General features: G+C 39.8%; 1 protein-coding gene across 6 annotated transcripts in view; it reads left to right on the top strand.

The window, feature by feature from the left end:
• ZNF527 (zinc finger protein 527) overlaps nucleotides 1-26,401 on the top strand; it is a 29,535-nt gene extending 3,134 nt beyond the window's left edge. For 3 of the 6 annotated variants that reach the window (XM_003422295.4, XM_010601589.3, XM_023541465.2), the window contains exons 3-5: nucleotides 4,533-4,659; nucleotides 7,196-7,291; nucleotides 19,243-26,401. In XM_003422295.4, the coding sequence (XP_003422343.2) occupies nucleotides 4,533-4,659; nucleotides 7,196-7,291; nucleotides 19,243-20,849 (1,830 nt within the window). In that variant the 3' untranslated portion in view covers nucleotides 20,850-26,401. Of the gene's footprint in view, nucleotides 1-3,272; nucleotides 3,345-4,532; nucleotides 4,660-7,195; nucleotides 7,292-19,242 lie in introns of all 6 variants that reach the window. The other 3 variants (XM_064293232.1, XM_023541464.2, XM_010601590.3) reach the window with 2 other exon arrangements.
• The last annotated feature ends 436 nt before the right edge of the window (nucleotides 26,402-26,837 follow it).

Genomic DNA, 26,837 nt, shown 5'->3' with positions numbered 1-26,837 from the left:
AATGGAAGAGGAGTGTCTTCTTTGGTTGGATTGTGGTTTGTTGTGCGAGTTAAATAAAGGCATAGGGTGTGACTGTGGAGTGCCTTATGGAGTAGAGAGGTCAGGGACAGCCTCTGAGGAGATGACATTTAAGCAGAGGCCTCAGTGAAAGGGAGTAAGTTTTGGGGAGATCTGGGGATGAGCTTTAAAAGCAGAAGGAACAGCAAGTACGAAGGTACTAAGGTGGGGGCGTGTTTGATGTGTCCTAGGAAAAGCGAGTAGCCAGTGACTCACGAGCACGAGGAGGTCAGAGGAGTAGCTAGGGGCCAAGTTACATAAAATTATGAAGAGAACTTGGAGTTTTGTTCTAAGTGTGAGGGGAACCATTGAAGTGTTTGTGATGTGATGTGATTTTTATTTTAAAAGGGTGGGATACGAGAGGCCAGTCTGGAGACTAATACAGTAATCCAGATGGGAGGTGATAGAGGCTTGGACCATGGTGGTGGCACTGGAGGTGGTAAGATTCTGGATATATGTTGGAGACAGAAATTACGGGATTTGATCATGGATTAGCCCTGGGGTGTGAGAGGAAAAAGAAAGTCAAGAATTACAAAGGTTTTGGCCTGGACAACTGCATAAATGGTCATGCTACTTACTGTGATGGGAAGACAGAGTTGGGGTGGGAACAGAAATTAAGAATTGAGTTTTCAGTATATTAGGTTTAAGAGACTTGTTGGACATCCACATGGAATGTGAGTATATATTTGGAATTCAGAAATGAGATCAAGACTGGAGAGGTGAATTTGGGAGCCATCAAGTATTTAAAGCCATGGCATAGGATGAAATTATGTTTTTTAATTGTTTTATTGTGGTGAAGGAAACCCTGGTGGCGTAGCGGTTAAGTGCTACGGCTGCTAACCAAAGGGTCGGCAGTTCAAATTTGTCGGGTGCTCCTTGGAGACTCTATGGCGCAGTTCAACTCTGTCCTATAGGGTCGCTATGAGTTGGAATCGACTTGACAGCAATGGGTTTGGTTTTTTATTGTGGTAAAAATAAATATAACAAAACATTTACCAAGTCAACATTTTATACATGTACAATTCAGTGATACTGGTTTTGTTCATCATGTTGTGCGACCATCACCACCACCCTTTTCCAAATTGTTCTACCACCTTCAATAGAAACTTAGTGCCCACTGAGCTAACACTCCCTCTTCTCTCCTCCCTCCCACCCCCGGTAAGCACTAATAACTTTTTTCTCTTTGTATTTGCCCATTTCATATAAGTGGGATCACACATTATTTGTCCTCTTGTGACTGACTTATATAAGTCAGCATAATGTTTTCAAGGTTCCTCCGTGTTGTAGCATGTATCAGGGCTTCATTTCTCTTTATGGCTGAGTAATATTCCATTGTATCTCTGTGCCACATTTTGTTTATCTATTCATCTGTTGATGGACGTTTAGGTTGTTTCTGTCTTTTGGCTGTTGTAAACAGTGCTGCAGTGAACATTGGTGTACAAGTTTCTGTTTGAATTCCTGCTTTCAATTCTTTTAGGCATATACCTAGGATTGGTATTACTGTCACATGGTAGTTCTATGTTTCACTTTTTGAGGAAATGTCAAACTGTTTTCCACAGCAGCTATACCGTTTTGCATCCCTACCAGCAACGGATGAGGGTTCTAAGGATGAGACTATCTTGAGGGTGGGGTTGTGGTGAATGTAGATAGGGAAGACGTTCAAGAGCTGAGCTTAGGGGATTAGACATTTAGAGGCTGACAAGAAAAAGGAGGTACCAGCGAAAGAGACTGAGAAGAACTAACTACTGATATAGAAGGAAAATCAGGAGACTATGGGTCCTGCAGTTCAAGAGCAGAAAGCGTTTCAAGGAGGGGTAATCAGCTGAGTTAAATTCTGCTGAGAGAGACTGAGGAAGATGAAGACTGAGAACTGACCATTGGATTTGACAGACTGGAAGTTGCTGATACCCTTGACAAGAGCTACTTTATGAAGTGTTTGGGATGAAAGTGTCATTATAGTGGGCTAAAGAGAGAATGGAAGGTAACGGAGACAGTGATTCTAGGTCTGTGCTGGCCAACACAGTAGCCACTAGTCACAACTGAAATATGCTGAAAGTGTAAAACACATACTGGATTTTGAAGACTCGGTACAAAAAAAAGAATGTAAAGTGTCTCATTAATTTTTTGTATTGATTACATATTGAAATGATAACATTTATGTTTAAAAAAAAAAAGTTTCTTGCCATGGAGTTGATTCCAACTCATAGTGACTCTACAGGACAGAGTTGAATTGCCCCATAGGGTTTCCAAGCAGCACCTGATGGATTCAAACTGCTGACATCTTGGTTAGCAGTGGTAGCTCTTAACTACGCCACCAAGGTTTCCGTACATATATATATATATATATACACACACACACACACACACACATACATATACATATGTGTGTATATATATGTATTAGTTAAATAAAACCTAAAACCAAACCAAACCCATTGCCGTCAAGTCGATTCCGACTCATAGCGACCCTATAGGACAGAGTAGAACTGTCCCATAGAGTTTCTAGGGGACACCTGGTGGATTCAAACTGCCGGCCTTTTGGTTCGCAGCTGTAGGCTCTTAATCACTATGCCACCAGGGTTTCCAAACAAACTCATTGCCATCGAGTCGATTCCTACTCACAGTAACCCTACGGGACAGAGTAGAACTGCCCCATAGGGTTTCTAAGGAGCGGTTGGTGGATTCGAATTGTGACCTTTTGGTTAGCAGCCATAGCTCTTAACCACTCTACTACCAGGGCTCCATAGTTAATAAAATATATTATTAAATTAATATTACTTATTTTTATTAAAATTTTTAATGTGGCTACTGGAAATTAAAATCATATATATAGCTCACATTATAATTCTATTGGACACTCTTTGGAAGTGTTTTGTTATTAAGAGGAGTAGAGAAATGGAGCAATAGCTAGAGTGAGATCACGGAAGAGAATTTATGTATTTACTTATAAGATGGAAGGTACTGTATCAGTTCATATGCTGATAGGAATAACCCAGTGAAGTGAGAAAGGTTGTTACTGAATTGTGACACTACAAGGGAAAGAGGCGACAATGTCCTTAAGTAGGCAAGTGGAGGAGTTAGTCTTAGATAGGAGCTTAGAGGTTTATCCATAGTAACAGGGAAGGCAAAACATATGAGTACAGATGCAGGTAGGTAAGTAGATACAATGGCAGGAGTCTGAGGAAGTTCTTTTCCTATTGTTCTTATTTTCTCAGTGAAAGGAGGACCAGGGTCAGCAGCTCAAAGCAAGAATGGGAAGAGGATTGGTGGTTTGAGAGAGAGAGAAGGTATGAAAGAGTCATCATGGGAATGGGAGAGTGAATCTATTAGGGAAGTGTAGTAGAGTTGTCTAGCAGTGATTTTCTGGGATCTCTGGTCATATATTCTCGAAGTACATTGGGTCAGCAGGTGTATCAGTTGGTTCTAGCAAGAAACTCAAAGGGGCCTATTTGCCAGATATGATTAGGATATAGAGAAACCATAAAGGATAGTACTGTATTCTGGGCCTGTAAGAGCAGAGTTCCCTTATTAACCCTGTGTCTCTACCTACAGACAGAGAGTCCTGTGTGGAGAGGGCCTCTTACAGTCAGTATGATCTTTGATTGAGGGACAGAGGTTACCCAGAGTGGCACAGCTGGGAGGGAGCCAGGGGAATAAATACTGTGCCTTCACTTGCCTCCTTCTCATCTCTTACTTGTGACTGAAGCTAGCTGAAAACGGGGTAGGGAAAAGGAGTGTACCGACGTAGTCAATGCAGATCAGCCTCCCAGGACGCAGACAAGGATAGAGGAGCACACGGAAGTCACACAATTACTGGCCATAGCTCCGCTATGGAGAATAACTGTATTTGACAGTTTATTATTTTTAATAAAAAGACCATATCCTATAAACTGGAACTCTGGTTTTTAAGCATTGACAGGTCTTATAAAACATATACCCTTCCGCTTATACAGCACACAGCCTAGTGGTATAGTCTACACTCTCTTTTTGGACATGAAAGCTTTTTTCTGTTTTTCATATAAACTTCCAGTGAAAGTTCTGTTTATATCTTTTCACATATACCTCTTTATTTATTCAGGATACATTCTAAATTCAGACCATATCCTTTTGTTAAAGCTCAATTCAAGGTCTTTCTTCACTACTGTGTACTACACACATTCCAGTTTTAGGAATATAAAGGAATTCTGTATAAGAGTTTCTTTATACTTAGTGTATATAACATACAATTTAGTCCTTGCTCATATACTATTTAATGTTATAAGCTAGTTTTTTGTCTTTTTCACAAAAATTAATGTCAAGGGATGAGTCAGTTTTCAATCTTTCTCCCTAAAAGTATTTGAAAAACCTGGGCTCATAATTGTTTCCTAATAATTATTTTCTTTGAATCTCTTAGAACTTTGAACTCTGGCAGAATTCTTTTTTGCTAGAACCAGATGGGGTCTGGGTGCTTGGCGAAAAATAATTTTTTATTTCAGGGAATGGTGACCTTCAGGGATGTGGCTGTGGACTTTTCCCAAGAGGAGTGGGAAGGGCTGGACTCATCTCAGAGGGATTTATACAGAGATGTCATGCTGGAGAACTACAAGAACTTGGTATGGCTTGGTAAGGATGTCTCTCCCTTGTAATTCAAAATCTTCCCTCTGGGGTGTTTTTGTTTCCTCCATTGGGAATATCTAGGGCATATCTAAAGTGCTTAGCTGAATTTCTACTTCCTATTTTATTCCCAGGAAAGGAAACCCTGGTGGCGTAGTGGTTAAGTGGTACAGCTGCTAACTAAAGGGTCGGCAGTTTGAATCCGCCAGGTGCTTCTTGGAAACTCTATGGGGCAGTTCTACTCTGTCCTGTAGGGTCGCTATGAGTCGGAATTGACTCGACGGCACTGGATTTGGTTTTGGTTTTAGTTTTATTTCCAGGAAATGGAGGGAGATAGTTTGATAGAGTTGGAAGTCATCAGCTCTCTTTTGTAGAATGGTGCTTTGGAATGGCCGTATCAGCATGACCTGGGAATTTGTTAAAATGCAAGTTATGGGGCCCCACTCTCTAGAAGCTCTCTGGATGAAGTATTTAAAAGTCTGGAGTTAGAAAAAAGGGAAGACCACGATCAGCATTTCTCAAGCTGAAAAAACTGAAGAGAAAATTCAAACCTAGAGTTGCATTATTGAAGAATTTATGGGCAAAAAACTGAATGGCACAGGAAGCATCAAAAAAAGGTGGAAGGAATACACAGAGTCAGTATAAAGAATTGATTGACTTTAACCATTTCCGGAGTTAGCATATGATTAAGAGCCGCTGGTACTGAAGGAAGAAGTTCAAGCTGCACTGGAGGCAAAACAAGGCTCCAGGAATTGACAGAGTACCATTTTAGATCCTTCTGCAGACTGCTGCAACACTGGAAGCACTTTTTCATCTATGTCAAGAAATTTGGCCAACTCATTGGAAGAGATCCATATTCATGCCTATCCAAAAAAAGGCAATCAAATGGAATGTGGAAATATTGAACAATATCATTAATATCATGTGCTAACAAAATTTGCTGAAGATAATCACTGAAAAATGACTGCAGCTGTACATCCACAGGGAACACCAGAAGTTCAAGCCAGATTCTGAAGAGGACATGGATTCAAAAGAGGATGTGGAACAAGCAATATCATTGCTGATGTCAGATATATCTTGGCCAAAAGCAGAGAATACCAGAAAGATGTTTACCTGTGTTTTGTTGACTATGCGTAGTAATTCGACTATGTGGATCATAACAAATTATGGATAACATGAAGAATGGGAATTCCCGAACACTTAACTGTGTTCACGTGGAACCTGTACATGGATCAAGAGGCAGTCGTTTGAACAGAACAAGGGGATACTGTGTGATTTAAAGTTGGAAAAGGTATACATCAGGGTTGTATCCTTTCAGTTACTCAATCTATGCTGAACAAATTATCCAAGAAGGTAGGTAGACTATCTGAAGAAGAACACAGCATCAGGATTGAAGGAAGACTCATTAACAACCTCTGATATGCAAATGACACAACCTTGCTTGCTGAAAATGAAAACAACTTGAAGCACTTACTGGTGAAGGTACAAGACCACAGCCTTCAGTATGCATTACACTTGAATGTAAAGAAAATGAAAATCCTCACAACTGGCCAGTGAAGAAATTGAAGTTGTCAAGGATTCAGTTCTACTTGGATCAACAATCAACACCCATGGAAGCAACAGTGAAGAAATCAAAGGACATATTTCATTGGAAAAATCTACTGCAAAAGACCTCTAAAGTTTTGGAAAACAAAGATGTCACTTTAACGACTAAGGTGCACCTGACTCAAGCCATGGTCTTTTCTATCACCTCATATTAATGCAAAAACAGGACAATGAAAAAAGACAAAAGAAGAATTGATACATTCAAATTGTAGCATTGCAAAGAATATTAACTATACCATGGACTGCCAGAAAAATGAACAAATCACTCTTAGAAGAAATACAACCAGAATGCACCTTAGAAGTGAGGATGCCAAGGTGTCAGCTTGCTTACTTTGGGCACATCATCAGGAAAGACCAAGTGCTAGAAAAGGACATCATGTTTGTTAGAAAGTCAGTGAACATGAGGGAAACCTTCAATGAGATAGATTGAGAACAGTAGCCACAGCAGTGGACTCATACATGCGTACTATCGTGCAGATGACGCAGAACCCGGTACCATCTTCTGCCATTAGTTGGAGCTGACTAGACAGCAGCTAACACCGACACTCTGTAGACCTACAGAATCAGAAATTCTGCAAATGGGGCCTATCATTCTGGGTTTTAATAAATCCTCCCAATGATTCTGGTGCCTGTTAAAAGTCTGAGAACCATTCTTGTTTCTAATTCAGTAGGTCTGAGTGAAGGCCTCAGAATTTGCATTTCTGAAAAGTTCCCAGGTGATGCTGCTGCTGTTCAGTGGACCACACTTCGAGAACTGTTATGGAAGAAGCTTCGTCTTCCTCATCCTCGCTATAAGCATCATTCCATTCACTGGCCCTTCCTCTAATGTGTTTTCTTGGCTAATGACCAAGAGGTTGGATCTGAGTCCTGGGACAGCTGTGACATGTTGATTTGTCTGTCTGTCTCACTCTTGCTCTCAATTTTATTCCCCTGGAAACAGGACTGTCCATTTCTAAGCCAAACACGATCTCCTTACTGGAGCAAGGGAAGCAACCTTGGATGTTGGAAAGAGAGACGTCAGATGCTCAGTGTGCAGGTAAGTGACGGAGAACTGGTAAGTGAGGGCTGTTGGAAGGTGCCAGCCCAGGTAGTCATGAGAAAGCTGCTCTAGTCTTCAGGAGGCTACCCTGGGCTAAGGGAAGGAGCTGAAATCTCTTCAGCCCAAGCTTGCCTGAAACTTTACCTATACCCTGGGGTTTTGTCTCCCTACTTCTATCAAATTATATTATCTAGAATTCTATCTATACCCTGAATATCAGACCTTCCCAGCTCTTCTTTTTGCTTTATGGTCAGAATTGTATACATTTATAGTTTTTTTTTTTTTTATCATGCTTTAGGTGAAAGTTTACAAATCAAGTCAGTCTCTCCTACAAAAACTTATACACACCTTGCTGTGTACTCCTAGCTGCTCTCCTCTTAATGAGACAGCACACTCCTCCCCTCCACCCTGTGTTCCCCATGTCCATTCAACCAGCTCCTGTCCCCCTCTGCCTTCTCATCTTGCCACCACACAGGGATTGCCCACATATTCTCAGGTGTTACAGATTTCTTTTTAGAGTTTTATTTCCATCAAAGTTATTATCAAAATCATGCATGCACTTTGTGTGACGCTGCTGTCCTTGCTGAGTGCGCTACTAAGGGAGAAGGTGTGTGAACCCTGCGTTTATTACTAACTGCACGGCAAGGGTCAGCACGAATGCTCTTCTGACCTGGAAACGTCTCAGGCTTCACCTTCCTACATCTCCAAGATCCTTGTCACAAGCCACTTCTTCTAGGGCACTTCCTCTCTCACCCTAACCATCCAGAGTTAGGCCAGGACATCTCTGGCCACCCAAGGCCAGGTCATCTGGCACCAGCTGTAGGCTCAGGAGTCTGCACAATTCCCTGCACTTTAGATCACCCAGCCCCATGGGGCTAGGTCACAAGGTAAAAGGACCCTGTCCTCATCAACTGCCCATGGAGCCTTTCTCTATTGTTTAGCTGCCCAAAGCTGGTTCCTCATGAGTTAGAACTCGGGCCTTATGACTACCTGGGTAGCCCTCATGAAGAGCTTGAATCAGTAAACAGAACCTCCCATCAAAGAAAAATCCAGGTCTAAATGGCTTCACTGGTCAGTTCTACCCAACATTTAAAGAAGACTTAACTCCAGTCCTGAAACTCTTCCAAAAAATAGAATAGAACACTTCCTAAATCATTCTGTGAGGCTAGTATTACTCTGATACCAAAGCCAGATAAAAACACCCAAGAAAAGAAAATAATAGACCAATATCCTGTATGAATATAGATGCAGAAATCCTCCAGCAAAATACTAAGAAACCAGATCCAACAGTGTATTAAAAGGATTATATACTCTGACCAAGTAAGATTTATTCCAGGAATGCAAAGGGTGGTTCTATATCAGAAAATGAATCAATGTAATATACTGCATTAATAGAATGAAAGAAAAATAATCCTATAAAATCATGTCAATTGATGCAGGAAAGGCATTTAACAAAACCCAACACCCTGTCATGATAAAAAGACTGGGGAATCTAGGAATAGAAGGAGACTTCTTCAACATGACAAAAGACATTTATAAGAAACCAACAGCTAACATCCTACTCAAGATTTAAAGCCTTCCCTCTAAGAGCAGGAAGAAGACAAGGATGCCCACCTTCACCAATGCTATTAACATTATACTGGAAGTTCTAGGAGTTTGTCCATTCCATCTAGGTAATCTGATTGTTGTTGGCATACAATTATTTGTAGTATTCTAATTGTTGGCATAAAATTATTCATAGTATTCTCTTATAATCCTTTTTTTTTAAATTTCTCTAGGGTCAGTAGTAATGTCTCTAACTTTTATTTCTGATTTTAGTTATTTGCATCTTCTCTTTCTTTCTTTTGTCAGTCAAGCTGAAGGTTTGTTGATTTTATTGATCTTTTCAAAGAACCAACTTTTGGTTCCATTGATTCTGTTGTTTTTTATTCTCTACTTGATTTATCTCTGCTCTAATTTTAATTGGAGCCCTGATGGCGCAGTGGTTAAGAGTTTGGCTGCTAACCAAAAAGTCGGCAGTTCAAATCCACCAGCTGCTCCTTGGAAACCCTGTGGGGCAGTTCTACTCTGTCCTAAAGGGTCATTATAAGTCGGAATCGACATGATGGCAATATGATTGGTTTTGGTTTAATCTTAATTATTTTCTCCCTTCTGCTACCTTTGGGCTTAGTTTACTCTTCTTTTTTTAGTTCCTCAAGCTGTAAAGTGAGGTTATTGATTGGACATCTTTATTTTTTTTTTAATGTAGAGATTTACTGCTATAAATTTCCCTCTAAGCACTGCCTTCAGTGTACCCCATAAGCTTTGATACGTTGTGCTTTCATTTTCATCCATCTCTGAGTATATCCTCATTTCCCATGTGATTTCTTCTTTGACCCACTGGTTGTTTAAAAATGTGTTATTTAATTTCCACATATGTGTGAACTTTCCGTATTTCCTTCTGTTATTAATTTCTAGTTTCCTTCCGTTGTGGTCAGAGAAGATACTTGGTATGATTTCAATCTTTTTAAATTTATTGAGACTTCTTTTGTTACCTAGCATGTGGCTTGCCGTGGAGAATGATCCATTTGCACTGGAGAAGAATGTATGTTTTGCTGCTGTTAGGTGAATGTTTCAGTACTTCTCTATACGGCTGTAGGTCTTGTTGGTTTATAGTGTTTAAGCCCTCTGTTTCCTTATTGATCTTCCAAGTGTTCTATCCATTATTGGAAATGATATATTGAAACCTCCAACTATTATTTATCTCTCCCTTCAATTCTGTTAACATTTGATTCATGTATTTTTGGGTCTCTGATAGTAAGTGCCTATAAATTTATAATTGTTATATCTACTTGATGAATTTAACTGTTTATCATTTTGTAGTGATCTTCTCTGTTGTAACAGATTATTAATATAGCAACCCCAACTCTCTTTCGGTTACTATTTGTGTACAATATTTTCTTTCATCCTTTCACTTACAAACTTTTTGTGTTTTTTGATCTAAATGAGTCTCTTACAGGGGATATAGTTTAGATCATATTTTTTAATCCATTCTGCCTTTCTCTGTTTCTTTTTTATGCATATCTCTGTTTTTTGATTGTAGAGTTTAATCAGTTTATGTTTAAAAATAATTATTGATAAAGGAGACTTACTTCTGCCATTTTGGTATTTGTTTTGTTTGTGTCTTATTCCTTTTTTTTTCTTCCTCATGTCCTCCAATACTTCCTTTGTTGTATTTAGTTTTTTTTTTTTTAGTGAACCATTTTAACCCCTTCTCTCTTGCTTTTGTTTGTACTTTTTAGGTGTTTTTTCATGATTACCATGGGGATTACACTTAACGTCCTAGATTTATAACAATTTTGAATTGATGTCAGTTTAATTTCAATAATATAAGAAAACTGTTCCTATACAACTTCCTCCCCTTACGTTTGTTTTTGTCACAAATTGCATCTTTATACTTTATGTGCCCAATAACATAAATTTTTATTTCTTTTTTATACATTTGTCTTTTAAATCATGTAGGACATAACAGGTGGAGTTACAAACCAAAAATACAATAAATCTGGTCTTTAGATTTTCCCATGGAATTACCTGTACCAGAGGTCTTTTTTTTTCATATGGCTGTGAGTTACTACCTGGTGTTCTTTTATTTCTGATGGAAGGACTCCTTTTAACATTTCTTGTAGGGAAGGTCTGGTGGTAACAAGCTCCCTTGGCTTTTGTTTATCTGAGAATGTCTTAATTTTGCCCTCATTTTTAAATGAGTTCCTGGGTGGTACAAATTGTTAAGTGATCAACTACTAGCTGAAAGGTTAGCTGTTTGAACCCACTCAAAGGTGCTTTGGAAGAAAGGCCTGGCTTCCAAAGGGTCACAGCCTTGAAAACCCTGTGGAGCACAGTTCTACACTGCAAAATATGGGGTGACCATGAGCCAGAATCGACTCACCAGCAACTGGTTTAAAGGACAGATTTGTTGAATATAGAATTCCTGGGTGACAGTTTTTTTTCATTCAGTACTTTAAATATGTCATCGGATTATCTTCTGACCTCCATGGTTTCTGATGAGAGCTCAGTTGTTCATCTTATTGAGGATGGACATGATGATTTGCTTCTCTCGCTGCTTTCAGTGTTTTCTTTTTGACTTGGATTTTCAGCAGTTTTATTACATTATGTCTAACTTTGGATCTCTTTGAGTTTATCCTACTTGGAGTTCACTGAGCTACTTGAATGTGTAGATTAATGTCTTCCATCAGATTTTGGAAGTTTTCAGCCATTATTTCTTCAAACATTCTTTCTGCCCTTTTCTCTCTCTCTTTTCTTTCTGGGACTCCAGTAATGCATATGTTGGTCCACTTGTTGGTGTCCCACAAGTGCCTTAGGCTGTGTCACTTTATTTTTCTTTTTGCTCCTCAGACTCAAAAATTTTCACTGGTCTATCTTCATGTTCACTGATTGTTTCTTCTGCATATTTCAATCTGCTGTTGAATTCCTCCAGTGAATTTTTCATTTTTGTTATTGTACTTTTCAACTCCTGTATTTCTGTCTGGCTCCTTTTTATAATTTCTCTTTATTGGTCTATCCATTTTGCTCATGCATAGTTTTCTTGTTTTCCTTTAGTTCTTTGAGCATATTAATACCATTGTTTTAAAGTCATTGTCTAGTACGTCCATGATGTGGTCTTACACAGGGACAGTTTCTGTTGGTTTAGTTCTTCTGAATAGGTGATGCTTCCCAGTTTTGTTTTATGCCTTGTGATTTTTGTTGTTGTTGAAAACTGGACATTTGAATATTGTTGTTAGGTGCCTTTTAGTTGGTTCTGACTCATAGCCACCCTGTGTATAACAGAATGAAACACTGCCCAGTCCTGCACCAGCCTTACAATCATTGTTGTGCTTGAGCCCATTGTTGCAGCCACCGTGTCAGTCCATCTTGTTGAGGGTTGTCCTCTTTTTTGAATATTATAACGTGGTAACTCTGAAAATCAGATTCCCCCCTTTCCTCAGAGTTTGATGGGTTTTTTAATTATTATTATTATTATTGAAGTTTGTAGTAGTCCATGTGTTTAGTGACTCCCTTTAATTACTTTTGCAAAGACACTGAAGTTTTTGTTCCTTATCTTGTGTTCAGCAAGCGTTTTGGCAGAGATTTCCTTGAACACTAGTTGAGAATAAATAAATAAAACCTCTCAGGCATTTCAGATTATCTGTGTGCTGGGACACTCCTTCAGCACTTAGCCAGGCTTGCACTGAGCCTAGGGATCAGGTGAAAGCAGTTTTCTCAAGTGTTTTCTGAGCATGTGTCTGGCCCTGTGCATGTGTGGGCTTTCTAAATTCTCCCTTATACATAAGTGCTTTTGAATGCCCTAATTTCCCAAAGAACCTTTCTCCCTGCTTCTCCTCTCAGTCTTTAAGCATCTATTATTTGCCTCAGTTGCACTCTTTAGCCCCAGGCAACTGCAGTAAGTTATAGTTTTGGGGCTTACCCATCACTTTTCTACCCTGCGTGTGTTCTGAGATAGGTCCAACAGAGGTGAGTGCCTTGCATTAGTCCTTCACTTAGGTCTCAGACAGGTTAGAACAGACAGAGACAATAATTTGCGAATAAGGTCTGCGATTCTCTCTCTGGAGCCAGGGACCAGCATCACTCTCTGAGAGTGTGGGCTGCTTCTGCTTAAGACTGCCACCAAGCCAGGGAGGGAGTGGGGCGTGAGCACATAGAAAACCAAAGCTTGTCTTTTTGAAGTTGCTTGTTTCTTGATTCAGCATTTGCTTAGTTGCTGTAAACCTCTGACTTCTGACGAAGTTGACTTTGCCGGTTTCTGCTTGTTTTCGGTGTTTCTGTGGGGGGACAGGAGCATGGAACTACATATGCTGTCATCTTGCTGACATCAGTCCCAGAATTTTTGAAAAATATTCTTGACCATTTTTCTATGTGCCTTCCAAAATAATTTTATAAGATGAAAAATAAAACCCTCCGGGTGTTCTGATTAAAACTAACCAGATATAAATTAACTTGGGGTAAGGAAGCATACATATATTATTTTTTCTTTTGGTGCAGTTCATCTCATGTTTATTTAAATCTTCTTTAAAATAATTCCTTTTTAGTGTTTTTGCTCACCCTTCTCTCTCCCAATCACATATATATTAATTGTAGTCTCCATTCACTGCCTTACTTCAAATTCTCTTTCACTATCTTACAAGCTTGCAATCTGTCTTCTACCTCTCTAGTTTGACTAGATCCAGGTGCCTTTCTTCAATTTTCACATTCCTCAGCTTAATGAGATACAAAAGATAATTCCAACCATTTTCCTTTTTCTCCGTCCAAAGCTCTGTTCTAATTCTTTTTCCCTTTAACTTGCCCCATCCCAATTTTTCTGTCTTTTCCTCATTTAATTGCAAGATTTTTGTCATATTAGCCTTAGATCTCTATCCAGTGCTGTTTAATAGAACTTTCAGCAGCGATGGAAATGATCTATGTCTGTGCTTGCCAGTACGGTAGCCACTAACCATACTTGTGTATTGAGCACTTGAAATGTAGCTAGTGTGGTTAAGGACACTGAGTTTTTCTAAATTTTATTTTAATTACTTTACATTTAAATTGCCTCATGAGGCTAGTGGCTGCCATCTTGGACAGCGTAGCTTCATGCAGTCTTTTAAAGAAGAGATACAATCTCTCAGTCTGTATGTCATTGGTCAGGCTTTTCACTGGAACATATTCTGGCTATTAGCAGTGACCTCCTTCCATTTTCTTAAGATTTACCCATAGGTCTCATCTGTTTTTCCAGGACATCCCATCAGATTCTCCTGGGTTTCATGTCAAGGATATAATGATGATTTACTTTTTCAGTTTATCTATTACCTGTTCTTACCCATGGTTGAACATTTGGGAGAGTAGATCCACAGTCTAGTTAGACCTTTACCTCTTCCAACGTTATACATTAGCATAATTAGTATACGTTTCTGATTGGATTCCAAGGTCGATCATACTTTTACTGCTAACTTCTATCCACTTATAGGTAATAACCAGTTGGAAATTACATATCTTTGATATCGGACTTATCTCCTAGATACATTCTAGACCCAAAATTTGCCTTTTCCATTGTTTTCTTGCCACTTGACAATCAGACTGTAATGCCTCATAAGACATAGAGGCCTTGGATAGTGCAAACGGCTAAGCGCCCAGCTGCCAACTAAAAGATCGGCAGTTCAAGTCCACCCAGAAGAAAGCCTTAGTGTTCTACTTCCAACGAATCAACCATTGAAAACATGAGCACAGCTCTTCTCTGACACACATGGGGTCATCACGAGTCAGAACCGACTCAACAGCAACTGGTTTAGCCAGACATAGATGTAATAATATCTTAGCCTACTACTATATATTAATTTGTTTCATTTTATCTGAAATATGAGTTATTAAATATCTGTAATGAGCCAGGCACTGCTATGAGTATGCTGTAAGTATTGTAAACTGGTGGGAGTAGTAATGTCAGTAGTGTCAGAACCAGTCTGTAAAAATGGTGTGTGTGTTGGGGGCGGGTAGGGAGCGGCATCTGACCTCTTCTAACTTCACGAAATGGAGAGAGAATCACCATCAGCATTGATCAGCCCAAGGCTGATTTCTACGAGGCAGAGGTCAGACGTGCCTCCTCTCTCCGCCATCTTTACCAGTTCTGACACCAACTGTCCCTCCCACAGCACTCTTTTCTTTTGGGTTTGATAATTCATTGCAGTGGCCGCACAGAACTCACAGATAATACTCATGATTATGGGGTTTATTAGGGAAGTAACAGGTTACAATTCAGGTTTAGGAATACTCACGATACAATTCTTTGATCAAGACAGCCTCTTCTCAGCCGTACCCACAGGCATGCTCCTCTCTGGCCCCTCAGACTCTGCCCTGCTTGGGCAAGTGTTACAAAGCTCTTTCAGTCCCTTAGCCTCTGCCCTGCTCTGGTAAGTATTACAAAGCTCTTTTAGCTCTCCCGATAAGTGCTCCAAAGTACTCCATTCCAACAACAAGCCCTGGCCCAAAGGCACCCAGCTCTAGCTCCATGGGCCAGCAAACCTAGCTCCACCAACGGCCCAGAGGCACCGTACTCCACCAGCAAGCCTCCTGTCCAAAGGTACTCAGCTTTCTGACTCCATGGGCCCAGGAAGCTCACTGTGCTCTCTTGCCTCTGCTGCTGCTGTTTCTTTGCCACTGCGTCTTGCTGTCTTCAGTGTTACAGCTCTCTGTCTCTCTCAGTTGCTTAGTTCCAAGAGCTTCTCAGTACAGGGATCCTGGGTCTAAAGGATGTGTTCCATTCCTGGCCCTTCTTTCTTGATTGTGGTGAGATCCTCTCCTTTTACCTCTGGGACTACTCATTTTAAGCCTAGCAGAATGGCAAAGCTGCCCAACCCCCTGGTGGGCCACAATTACCTTATTTGCATAGTCCCACCCAATCACTTGGGTGGGAGTTATAAGACCATGGCGAGAAAGTCCATATAAAAGTGATCCATTGCAGTGTACCATCTAACTTCATGCGGGATAATGAGAATCACGATCAGCCCATGGCTGATCCATATGAGGTGGAGGTCAGACATATCTCCACTCTCCAACCTTTTACCAATTCTGACACCACCTGTCTTAGGCTGGGTTCTCTAGAGTAAAGCATAACAAAATACATATATGTATATAGAGAGAATGAGATTTATATTCAAGGAAACAGCTTATGTGATTGTAGAGGCCGAAACATCCCAAATCCATGGATCAGGATAGAGGTTTCTCCTGATTCACGTAGCTGCAGAGGCTTGCAAACCCAAGATTGGCAAGTCAGAGAGCAGGAATCTTGCTCACAGGCTGTGAAGATTGATGAATCCCAAGATCGGCAGGTAAGCTGCTAGCTCAGGTCCCAAGAACCAGAGGTCGGACAAACAAGAGGCAGCTGCAGGATCTAGAACAAGCCAAAAAACCTTAGCAAGGCAAGCAGGAAGGAACTGGGTAGTGGAGGGCGGAGAGATGAAGGCTGAGGGGGTGATGAGCCGCCACAGGCCCCGCCCCCACTCCTACCATTCGGCATATTCCATCATGGGGGTGATCACGTATCACATTTCAACAGGGAAGTGATCTCATCATACAGCTGCCAAAACATTGAGAATCATGGCCCAACCAAGGTGACACACAGTCGTAACCATCACACCAACCATCCGTCTCACAGCACTCTCTACTTCTCTTGTGGGTTTATTAATCCACTGCAATAGCCGCACAGAACTCACAGACTGTAATTACAGCTAAGTGGTTTATTAAGAAACAGGATATAACTTGGGGTCAGGACTTACAGGCTACACCTGAGGAATCAAGATCAGGAAGCATGTAGGCAGAGCTCGCAGGCCCCCTGAGGATGGACAGGCTCCTCTAGGCCCTGCTGTCTGCCCCTGCCAGCTCTGCCACTGGGCCCCTTCCAGGCCCCTCACTGTCTTCAGTGTTACAGCACTTAACCTGTGTTTCAGCTTTTTTAGGAGGTTCCTTGCCTTCTCTCTCCCTCTGCTTCTTTTCTCTCTTTTCCTTCTGCTTCTCTTCCTGCTTTCTGTTTGCCAGTCCTCTGTAGGGCTGGCTGAATGTATATATACAACTACTTTGTCAATTTCAAGGCATTGCCCCTCCCAGCAGGGCCACAAACTGACCAGTCCACTCTTGGTAGGCCACAGACACTTTATTTGCAGAGTAGGTGCCGTTGGGCTACAATTCACCTCATTTGCAAAGTCTATTGACCAATCCCTGCAATGTGCGTACCAATCACAGGGCAGGTGCAGCCCAGGGCCAGACAAAAAGTATCAAAACCAAGTTGTTTACAGCTTGCCCAGGAAATGTCAGTGAACCTGGACAAAAGTAACAAACCCTCTGGGATAGAAAACTAGGGCAAAGGTAACTCCTCAGGGTTTAGGGGGAAGATCTCTCAAGGTGTTTTTCCAAAGGACCAAGACAAAAGGCCACATAAAGGAACTCATTTCGCCACAAGTATCTTATCTTTTATCCTTATACTATACTTGCAAGGTTACCTCATTTTGCCTAATAGGAAATTGAGGCTCTACAGGTAGGTTCATCAGTTTGTTAAAGGTAGAATAATTGGTTAGCTAGATGCAGAGTTGGAATTCAAACCCACCTCTGTCTGACCCCAAAAGCCTATGTTTTTTCCACTATACCACATAGATGCCTGTTTGATTCTCTTCCACTTTCCTGAATCTGTAACTTCACTTTTCCTTCAATCAGTTAATAATATGGGTGAATTCCCTTCTCTCTTTTGCTGAATGCCATCATGAGATCGTTGTTTATTTCTCTACTCTAGTCATAGTGAGTGTGTCTTCCACACATACAATGCTTATTTCCTGCACTATACTTCCCTTAGATGACTACTTCTTATGGAGTGTTCGTCTGCCTAAGCTCAGAATATCCTCCTTTTTCCTTTCCCTTTCTTGGAGCTCCAGATACCTCAGATCCCCCATGTGTGAAAATGTCTATAATCTTCTCCCATCAGACCTTTTTTACTCACTGTTACATTTGTTATTGCATAAAGCTTCCATTTGCCTGGAATAGAGAAGAAATATTTCTTGGTAAGAGTGAATATAGTGGCCCTAGGAGATGACACAGGAGAGGAGGTTCCAGGAGAGTGGGTGAGGGAACAGAAATAGTTGTGCTTCTGCAGAAAGAGTGAATAACAGTGTGGACCTATCAGAGGATAAGCGAACAAAGCCCTCTCAGTCCTGGGCTGAGATAGAGGCTCAGGTAAGAGAAAAATCAGGACTGTATGTAGGAGGGATTACTAGGGATGGGGGCTTTCCTTGGGTGGAGGGTGTATTGGAAAAAAAGGAAGGTAGAGGTGCATAATCTCTTCTTTTTAATTTTGTGATGATCTAATTTATTCTTGCAACAAATGGAAAACACTTATGGGGAGACTGTATCTAACCCAAAACTGCTCACATGCAGTTCTAAAATAATGCTTAAGCACATCAAAACATGCAGATGTTTTTCTTACTGAAATAATCACTGTATTTTGGGAACTTGATCATAGCCTTGAAAACCAAGATCTTATTCTCCAGGAATTATTCTTTAATTAAACTAGTGAGTTTTGAGTTTTCTTTTTTCTCACATTTTGTAACTACTAATGATCTATATCTATATCACATTAAGAAGTCTTTGATTTCGTGCCATACTGAATCATTGGACATAAAAGTTTTATCTCTCTCCTTAGAGTTTAAAAAAGGGAGAAGGACCTGTGTCTCAGATTTTTTTTTTTTTCCCTCTACTAGGTGCTGGGCACATAGTAGTAGATTCTATATAATTGAGTATAACACCAAACTCATTGCTGTCGAGTTGATTCTGACTCATAGTGGCCCTGTAGTATTGACTGATTATTGTGGGGGTACACATGAAAAGGACTTTCTCATTTTCCCTCTCTTTGAGATCACCTTTTAAAAAAATTTTTTTTTCTGCCTTACCTCAACAAACACATATATTTGTATGTATTTGTTGTAGGCATCAGTTTTTTCTCAATGCTGAGAAAAGCAGACCTCTAGATTTCTTCTAGACACTGAGAAAAATCCCAGTTGCCCTAGGCACTGGCTACAACAGTAAGACAAAAAAGAAGTAAACATCATGGGGCTTTCAGTCTTGTGAATACCAGTACAGGATGGACTGGAGGCTTTAAAGACTAGAGGCCCGGAAAGTGTGACTATGATCCAGTCAGTCAGCCTCAATCCTTTATGTTCTTGGTATTTAGCTTTATCTGCATTTTTCCAGTTTCACCTATCACTTCCTCCCCATCACTAACATACTACCTTTTCTATCAACTTTCTTTATCCTTCGTGCTTTCTTTGTATTCAGAGCTATGTACTTTTTCCCCTGTTTCACTCTACAATTAAATTCTCTAATTTCTTTGATAACATTTTCCTTCTCCTGGCAAAGGGAGTATTTATGTTCTTGATATTTTTCAGACTGGGAGTCTTGGTGTGAAATTACGGAAATATCTCCAAAATGGTACATTGATGAAGATGAAATATCCCAGGGGATGGTAATAGAAAGGCTTACAAGTCATGACTTTGAGTGCTCCGATTTCAGAGAAGTCTGGAAATATGAGGGTGAATTTGAGCAGCATCAGGGAAATCAGGAGAGGTGTATCAGGCAAGTGACAACTCTAAAGGAAATCCCTGCTGAGAAAAGAGAGCGTAAATATAGTAACTCTGGGAGAAGCAGCCCCCTGCAGTCAGTACTGTTAACACAAGACAGAGTTCCTGCAGAAGAGCCAGTACATAAATCTGATACTTACGAAGAAATTGTCCCCCCAAATTCAGTCATAATTGAACATGCAAGACTCCATGCTGAAAAGGAATCTTTGATAGATAGTGACTGTGATGAAGAATTCAACCAGAGTGTACACCTTACTAAGGATATAGAAATTCCTTCTCATGGGAAACCTTATGAAAGTAATGATTTTTCAGATCTCTTAAGTTTTCACTCATTACTTACTCAACATCAGACAACGAATTTTGGAAAATTACACCATGGATACAATGAATGTGGTGATGCCTTTAGCTGTTACTCGTTCTTTACTCAGCCTCAGAGAACTCACGGCAGAGAGAAACCGTGTGCATGCAACAACTGCGGAAAAGCCTTTAGCCATGACTTTTTTCTCAGTGAACATCAGAGAACTCATATTGGAGAGAAACCATATGAATGCAAAGAATGTAGCAAAGCTTTCAGACAGAGTGCACACCTTGCTCAACATCAGAGGATCCACACTGGAGAGAAACCCTTTTCATGCAATGAATGTGGGAAAGCCTTTAGCCGTTATGCTTTCCTTGTTGAACATCAGAGAATTCACACAGGAGAGAAACCATATGAATGTAAGGAATGTAACAAAGCCTTCAGACAGAGTGCACACCTTAATCAACATCAGAGAATCCACACTGGAGAGAAACCTTATGAATGTAATCAATGTGGAAAAGCCTTCAGTAGGCGCATAGCCCTTACTCTGCATCAAAGAATTCATACAGGAGAGAAGCCCTTCAAGTGTAATGAATGTGGGAAGACATTTGGCTATCGCTCACACCTTAATCAACACCAGAGAATTCATACCGGAGAAAAGCCCTATGAGTGCATCAAATGTGGGAAGTTTTTTAGGACTGACTCACAACTTAATCGGCATCATAGAATTCATACTGGAGAGAGACCATTTGAATGCAGTAAATGTGGGAAAGCCTTTAGTGATGCTTTAGTTCTAATTCACCATAAGAGAAGTCACGCAGGAGAGAAACCCTATGAATGTAACAAATGTGGGAAGGCCTTTAGTTGTGGCTCATACCTTAATCAACATCAGAGAATTCACACTGGAGAGAAACCCTATGGATGTAATGAATGTGGGAAGGCTTTCCATCAGATCTTATCCCTTAGGCTACACCAGAGAATTCATGCTGGAGAAAAACCCCGTAAGTGCAGTGAGTGTGGGAATAATTTTAGTTGTGCCTCAGCCCTTAGGCGACATCAGAGAATTCATAATAGAGAAACCCTCTATTATAACAAATATAGGAAAGAGAACATTTAATCATCACTACTTATTGATTATCATTTCATTCTTTTTAGATAGTAATTCTATGAATGTAGTATATATGGAAAAGCCTTCAGTCCATACGCTTTTCTTACTTGAAATAGCATGAGAAGTGGACATCTGTTTTTATCTATAACCCATTTTTTGACTTATCCCCAGCCCCACTGCATGTGATTTTGATGAAACTGATAATCATGGAGAGCAGGGGATTGGTCACAGGCCAACTTGTGATTAATAAGGAATTGGCAAACAGCCTTGTCTGGGACAATATAGTCCTTTGAGGAATTATATGGTTATTAAGAGAGGACTATTTTTTTTTCCAGAATTGCTAGCTTTGATAATTAAGTAAGATTAAAAACTAACCGTATCATTTTTGCCACTCACTACATGAGAAAAGCTTTCCCGAAGATAAAACTGACACAGAGGAAAATGAAGATGAGAGAGATATCTGTTGACATTGTTTGATCTAGATCCAGCCATGCTTAAGTCTATACCATTTATTATTTTTTCATCTTTATGAGCCAATGAATTCCCTTTTTTTGCTTAATTTGAATTGCATTTTTAACTTGGAATTCAGAGTCCTGACTCACACACCCTGTGTTTACTGTAATTGTTAGAAAGCCTTAATCCTCTTTATGGCATAATTATTTATCCTGAGGAGAAAAGTTATGATATGTCAAGTACATGAAAGTTGGAAATACAGCCTTATAAAACTGAGAGAATTGTTACATTTTATATATTGATAAGAAATTAGTATTTACTAGTCTGAGTCACAATAAAGATGAATTTTTCAAAATTCAGTTAGTAAAATCCTTAACAGGCTTCCCTTAAATAGTTAAAACCATTTGCAGAAGTGACTCACCATAAGCCTTTAAAGAGAGAATGGCAAGCTAAGAGAAGATTGGATGGATCAGTTTAATGAATGGTGCTTCATCTTAAAGGAATTATTTGTTTTTCTGCTTTCAGTGTTGATTTGAACATGTTGAGTGGTAGTCGGTAATAAGATAGGATTTTAAATGAGGTCTTCTTTTGTAGGTGGGCTGTAAGCTTGGTTGAAGAAGTTTATGGATAATTTCTTTGAAACTAGAGATATCAGACATGGCATTTTTGGCAGACAAAAAGGATCAGCCATTTTCAACTAACGGTAAAAGTAAAGCAATTGGAGCCTAAGATTTCTAGAGAATAAATCATTGCCATTCTTCAGAGTGATGAAGAACCTGAGGGTATGGGCAATATATTCCTATCTTATCTGCATAGATATAGGGAGGTAAACTTTGGTGATATGGAAACTTAGCCACCTTGAACATTCAGAACCAGTAAGAATCTTGAGCATTGTCCAGAGAGCATATATAAAAACAGATCATAACAAATGAATTAGGGAAAAAAGAAGAGCCTATATATGTGCATGGATGATGGCTACTTTCATAATTTAATAGTCAATTTAAACATCTAATAAAAATTTGAAAATTCTTAAATATTAAAACAAATTCTCTTTAAAAAAAACTACAGATATAGTAGGACTCAATACTTCAAGCCTTGAACAGAAACAAATATAATGATTATCAAACATTACCAAACTTATATCACATCTAATCTAAAATCATTAGTATAATCTTACTTCATATTATTATTTCTTGTACTTCCTGGAGATATAGGAATATTTACAGTTGATCCTCATAATTCACAGATTCCGTATTTGCAAATTTGCCTGCTCCCTAAAATATGTTTGTAATCCAAAAATCAGTATTCATGATCATTTGTGGACATGCACACAGCAGTGAAAAATGTGAGTCACCGGACACTTTCCCAGCTGAGGTTGAATGAAGTGACCTGCCGCTCTCTTGTTTGAGCTCTCATACTGTAAACAAATGTCCTTTTTGCAGTCTATTTAGTGCTACATTTTTCACATTTTTTGTTGGTGAATTCACTGTTTAAAATGGCTTCCAAGCACAATGCTGAAGTGTACTGTTTATTTTCTTAAGCACAAGAAGACTGTGATGTGCCTTATGGAGAAAATACATGTAAGCATAAGCCCAGGCCACTGGTTGATTCTCTGGTTGTATGATTAAACTTCACTTGTAACATTGAAGAAATCTTTTACGCCCATGCCTTTAGCATAGGTGTTTGTATGTTGCAGTATGGTGTTTCTCTGTGCACTGAGGTTTCGTTTATGTGCAACCCACTGTCTTGTGATAATTGACCTAATCTTTTAGTGTTACTGAAAATTTACATTTTATTAGTATTTCATACTTTCTAGGACCATGTAGAGATTCCTGTTCTAGGAGGTGAGAGTTTGAGCCTGCAGCTAATTGTCTTTACTATTAGACTCATTCATTTAGAACACACTGGTGAACTCTTTCCACTTTCTTATTGGGTGGGATCAATGGTTATTGACTCTTGGATCCCTTTTTTAATCTGGAGGTAGCATATGATAAAAAATCAATGGTATTGAAGGATGAACTCCAAGCTGCACTGAAGGCACTGGTGAAAAACAAGCTTCAAGAATTGACAGAATACCAACTGAGATGTTTGAACAAACGGATGCAGTGCTGGAGGTGCTCACTCTTCTATGCCAAGAAGTTTGGAAGACACCAACCTGGCCAGCTGACTGGAAGAGACTTGTATTTGTGCCCATTCCAAAGAAAGGTGATCCAACAGAATGTGGAAATTATTGAACACTATCATTAATACCACATGCAAGTAAAATTTTGCTGAAGATCATTCAAAAGGGGTCGCAGCAGTACATTGACCGGGAACTGCGAGAAATTCAAGCCAGATTCAGAAAGGACGGGGAACAAGGGATATCATTGCTGACGTCAGATGAATCTTGGCTGAAAGCAGAGAATACCAGAAAGATGTTTACCTGTATTTTCTTGACTATGCAAAGGTATTCGACTATGTGGATCATAACAAATTATGGATAGCATTGCAAAGAATGGAAATTCTAGGACACTTAATTGTGCTCCTGTGAAACCTGTACATAGACCAAAAGGCAGTCATTGGAACAGAGCAAGGGGATATTGCATGGTTTAAAATCAGGAAAGGTGTGCATCAGGGTTGTGTCCTTTCACCATACCTATTCAGTGTGTATGCTGAGCAGATAATCCAAGAAGCTGGACTGACCCAAGCCATGATACTTTTGATATTATATGCATGCCAAAGCTGCGAAGTGAAGAAGGAAGACAGAAGAAGAATTGACATCTTTGAGTTATGGTGTTGGCAAAGGATATTGAATATACCGTGGACTGCCAGAAGAACAAACAAGTCTGTCTTGGAAGAAATACAGCCAGAGTGCTCCTCAGAAGCAAGGATGCTGAGACTTCATCTCATGGACTTTGGACATGTTACCAGGAGGGACCAGTTGCTGGAGAAGGACGTCATACTTGGTAAAGTAGGTCAGCAAAAAAGAGGAAGACCTTTGATGAGATGGATTGACAGAGGCTGCAGCAATGGACTCAGACATAATGAAATGAGGATGGTGCGGGATGGGGCAGTGTTTCGTTCTTTTTTACATAGGGTCGCTATGAGTAGGAACTAACTTGATGGCACCTAACAACAACATTATGTATGACCTTTAGTGTTGAACACATCTTTCTGCCTTGTTACAGTGTATGCAATTTTTGCTTGTCATATTTAAGAGTTTTCTTTGTTTAGTCTTGATTAAGCAGAAGATTTGTGTTCATGTATGTGTGTCTGTGTCTATTTCATTTTAAAATTTTGTATTGAGTGCCAATTATGTGCCAGGCTTTGTTCTATTGTAGGCAATGGAGAATCAGTAGTGAACTAAACAGACAAAAATCCCTGTTTGTAGAACTAATTTCTAATGGAGAAAACAGACAATAAAAAGATGTGTAAGTAAATTTAAATAGTGTGGCCATGGAACCAAAACCAACCAAACCTGTTGCCATCAAGTCGATTCTGACTCACAGTGACCCTATAGGACAGAGTGGAACTGCCCCATAGGGTTTCCAAGGAGTGGCTGGTGGATTTGAACTGTTGACCTTTTGGTTAGTAGCTGAGCTCTTAACCACCATGCCACCAGGGCTCCGTCTATCTATCTATCTAATCTATCCATTCACATATACACAGACACAAATCTAGGCACATTTCTATGCCTCATACGCCTAACAGAAAAGAGATCCATATGTATTACACAGTACTTATTTCATTATGACCTTCCTTGTGTTTGGGCGTTTTATATCAACATTTTTCTTTTGAGTCTCATGAATTTATGCCCTTTAACAATCTTAACAAATTTTAATTAATTCATATTTTTGATGCTCATATTTCAGAACTTAGCACTGGAGGACACTTTAAGCTACCTTTTTGCAGCTGTCCTTACTTTCTGGTAGTAATAGCATATTCCAGATGCATCCTCAGTGTTTCTACCCTCCATCATAAAGTCAGGAGAAATTCAGAAAAGGAGAAAATAATCATGTACATCTCAAAGAGGACATGGCATCAGAAACAGGAGTTCCCCCTTTAAGAAAGGAAATAGTTTTTCTCAGTAAAATGCCTTGCTAGCTACATTTGGGGTAGTAAGAATAAGTCTAAGTAAGGCTGAATTTTCCTTATATGCTATATTTTCTGCTTTTTATAGTTCCTTATACCCACAGAGAAAAAGATGGCCCAACTTCACAGTAGAAGTATAAACTATGCCTTAAAAACTTGAATTTGTTTCAGAATTTGTGAAACATTTCAATTAAATAACAATGGTCGTTTGAAAATTAAGGATAATTAAAAGTTGTCTGAATTCAGACGAGAATCTAATAGTCAAAATATATATAAACCTTTCAACAACAAGTACAACAACAAACACAGTCGTAAAATGGGCAAAGGGCTTGAATAGACATTGCACCAAAGAGGACACTCGAATGGCCACCAAACACAAGAAAAGATGCATCATCAGCCATCAGAGAGATGCAAGTCAAAACCACAATGAGATACCATTTCACTCTTATTAGTAACTGACTTGATGGCACCTAATAACAGCAGTATGGCTAAGATAAACAAATAATGTTGGTGAGAATGTGGGGAAATTAAAACCCCTACCCATTCCTGGTGGGAATGCAAAATGGTACAGCTGTTGTGGAAAACTGCGTCTTGGTTCCTCAAAAAATTAAAAATAGAACTGCCACATGATCCAGCAATTCCATTCCTAGGTATATACCCAAAAGACTTAAAAACAGAGACTCGTACTTGCGCACCGATATTCACTGCAGCACCATTCACAATAGCCAAATGTGGAAACAACCTAAATGCCCATCAGCAGATGAATGGATAAACAAAATGTGGTTCATACAAAGAACAGTAATCAGCCGGTAGGAGAAATGAAGTCTCGATACAAGCTACGGTATGGATGGAGCTGAGTGAAATAAGCCAGTCATGAAAGGACAAATACTGTATGACCTCACTTCCATGAAAAGACAAGAAGCCAAAGCTTATTAGTGGTTACAAAGGGGGTGGGGTGGGGTGGGGGGAAGAGGGTTAACAGAGATGGAAAAAATCGCATTGATTAAAGGTAGAGTGGCCTGGCTGATTCTTGTAAATGCTGTCAATAAGCTGTACACCTGTAAAAAGTTGAACTGACAAAAGTCATGTGATAGGTACATTTACGACAAAAAGCAGCTGCTGAGGCTGCTTATGTACAAACACCTCATGGGGTTTGGTTCCTTGGTACGGAGGTTTAGGGTCATGGTTTCATGGGACATCCCAGTTAATTGGCCTAATAATGTGTTCAGTGCTTCTGTTTTACCTCCTAGCTCATTGCACAGCGCCTGGGGTCTTAAAAGCTTGTGAATGGTCATCCGAGGTACAACAATTGGTCTTTGTTACCTGGAGCAACAGAGGAAGACGGGGGAGTCAGGGATAGGAGGAGGATATGAAATGTGCGGCTAATTGCTCCATGAACAACTGCCTCCTTTGCCAGGAGACCAGAACTGGATGGTGCCCGGCTACCATTGCTGAACATTTTGATCTAAGATT

This window comes from Loxodonta africana, chromosome 11 (assembly GCF_030014295.1).
Source record: "Loxodonta africana isolate mLoxAfr1 chromosome 11, mLoxAfr1.hap2, whole genome shotgun sequence".
NCBI classification, from domain to species: domain Eukaryota; kingdom Metazoa; phylum Chordata; class Mammalia; order Proboscidea; family Elephantidae; genus Loxodonta; species Loxodonta africana.
Note: the sequence above shows the minus strand (reverse complement) of the source record. Positions and strands in the feature narration are given on the sequence as shown.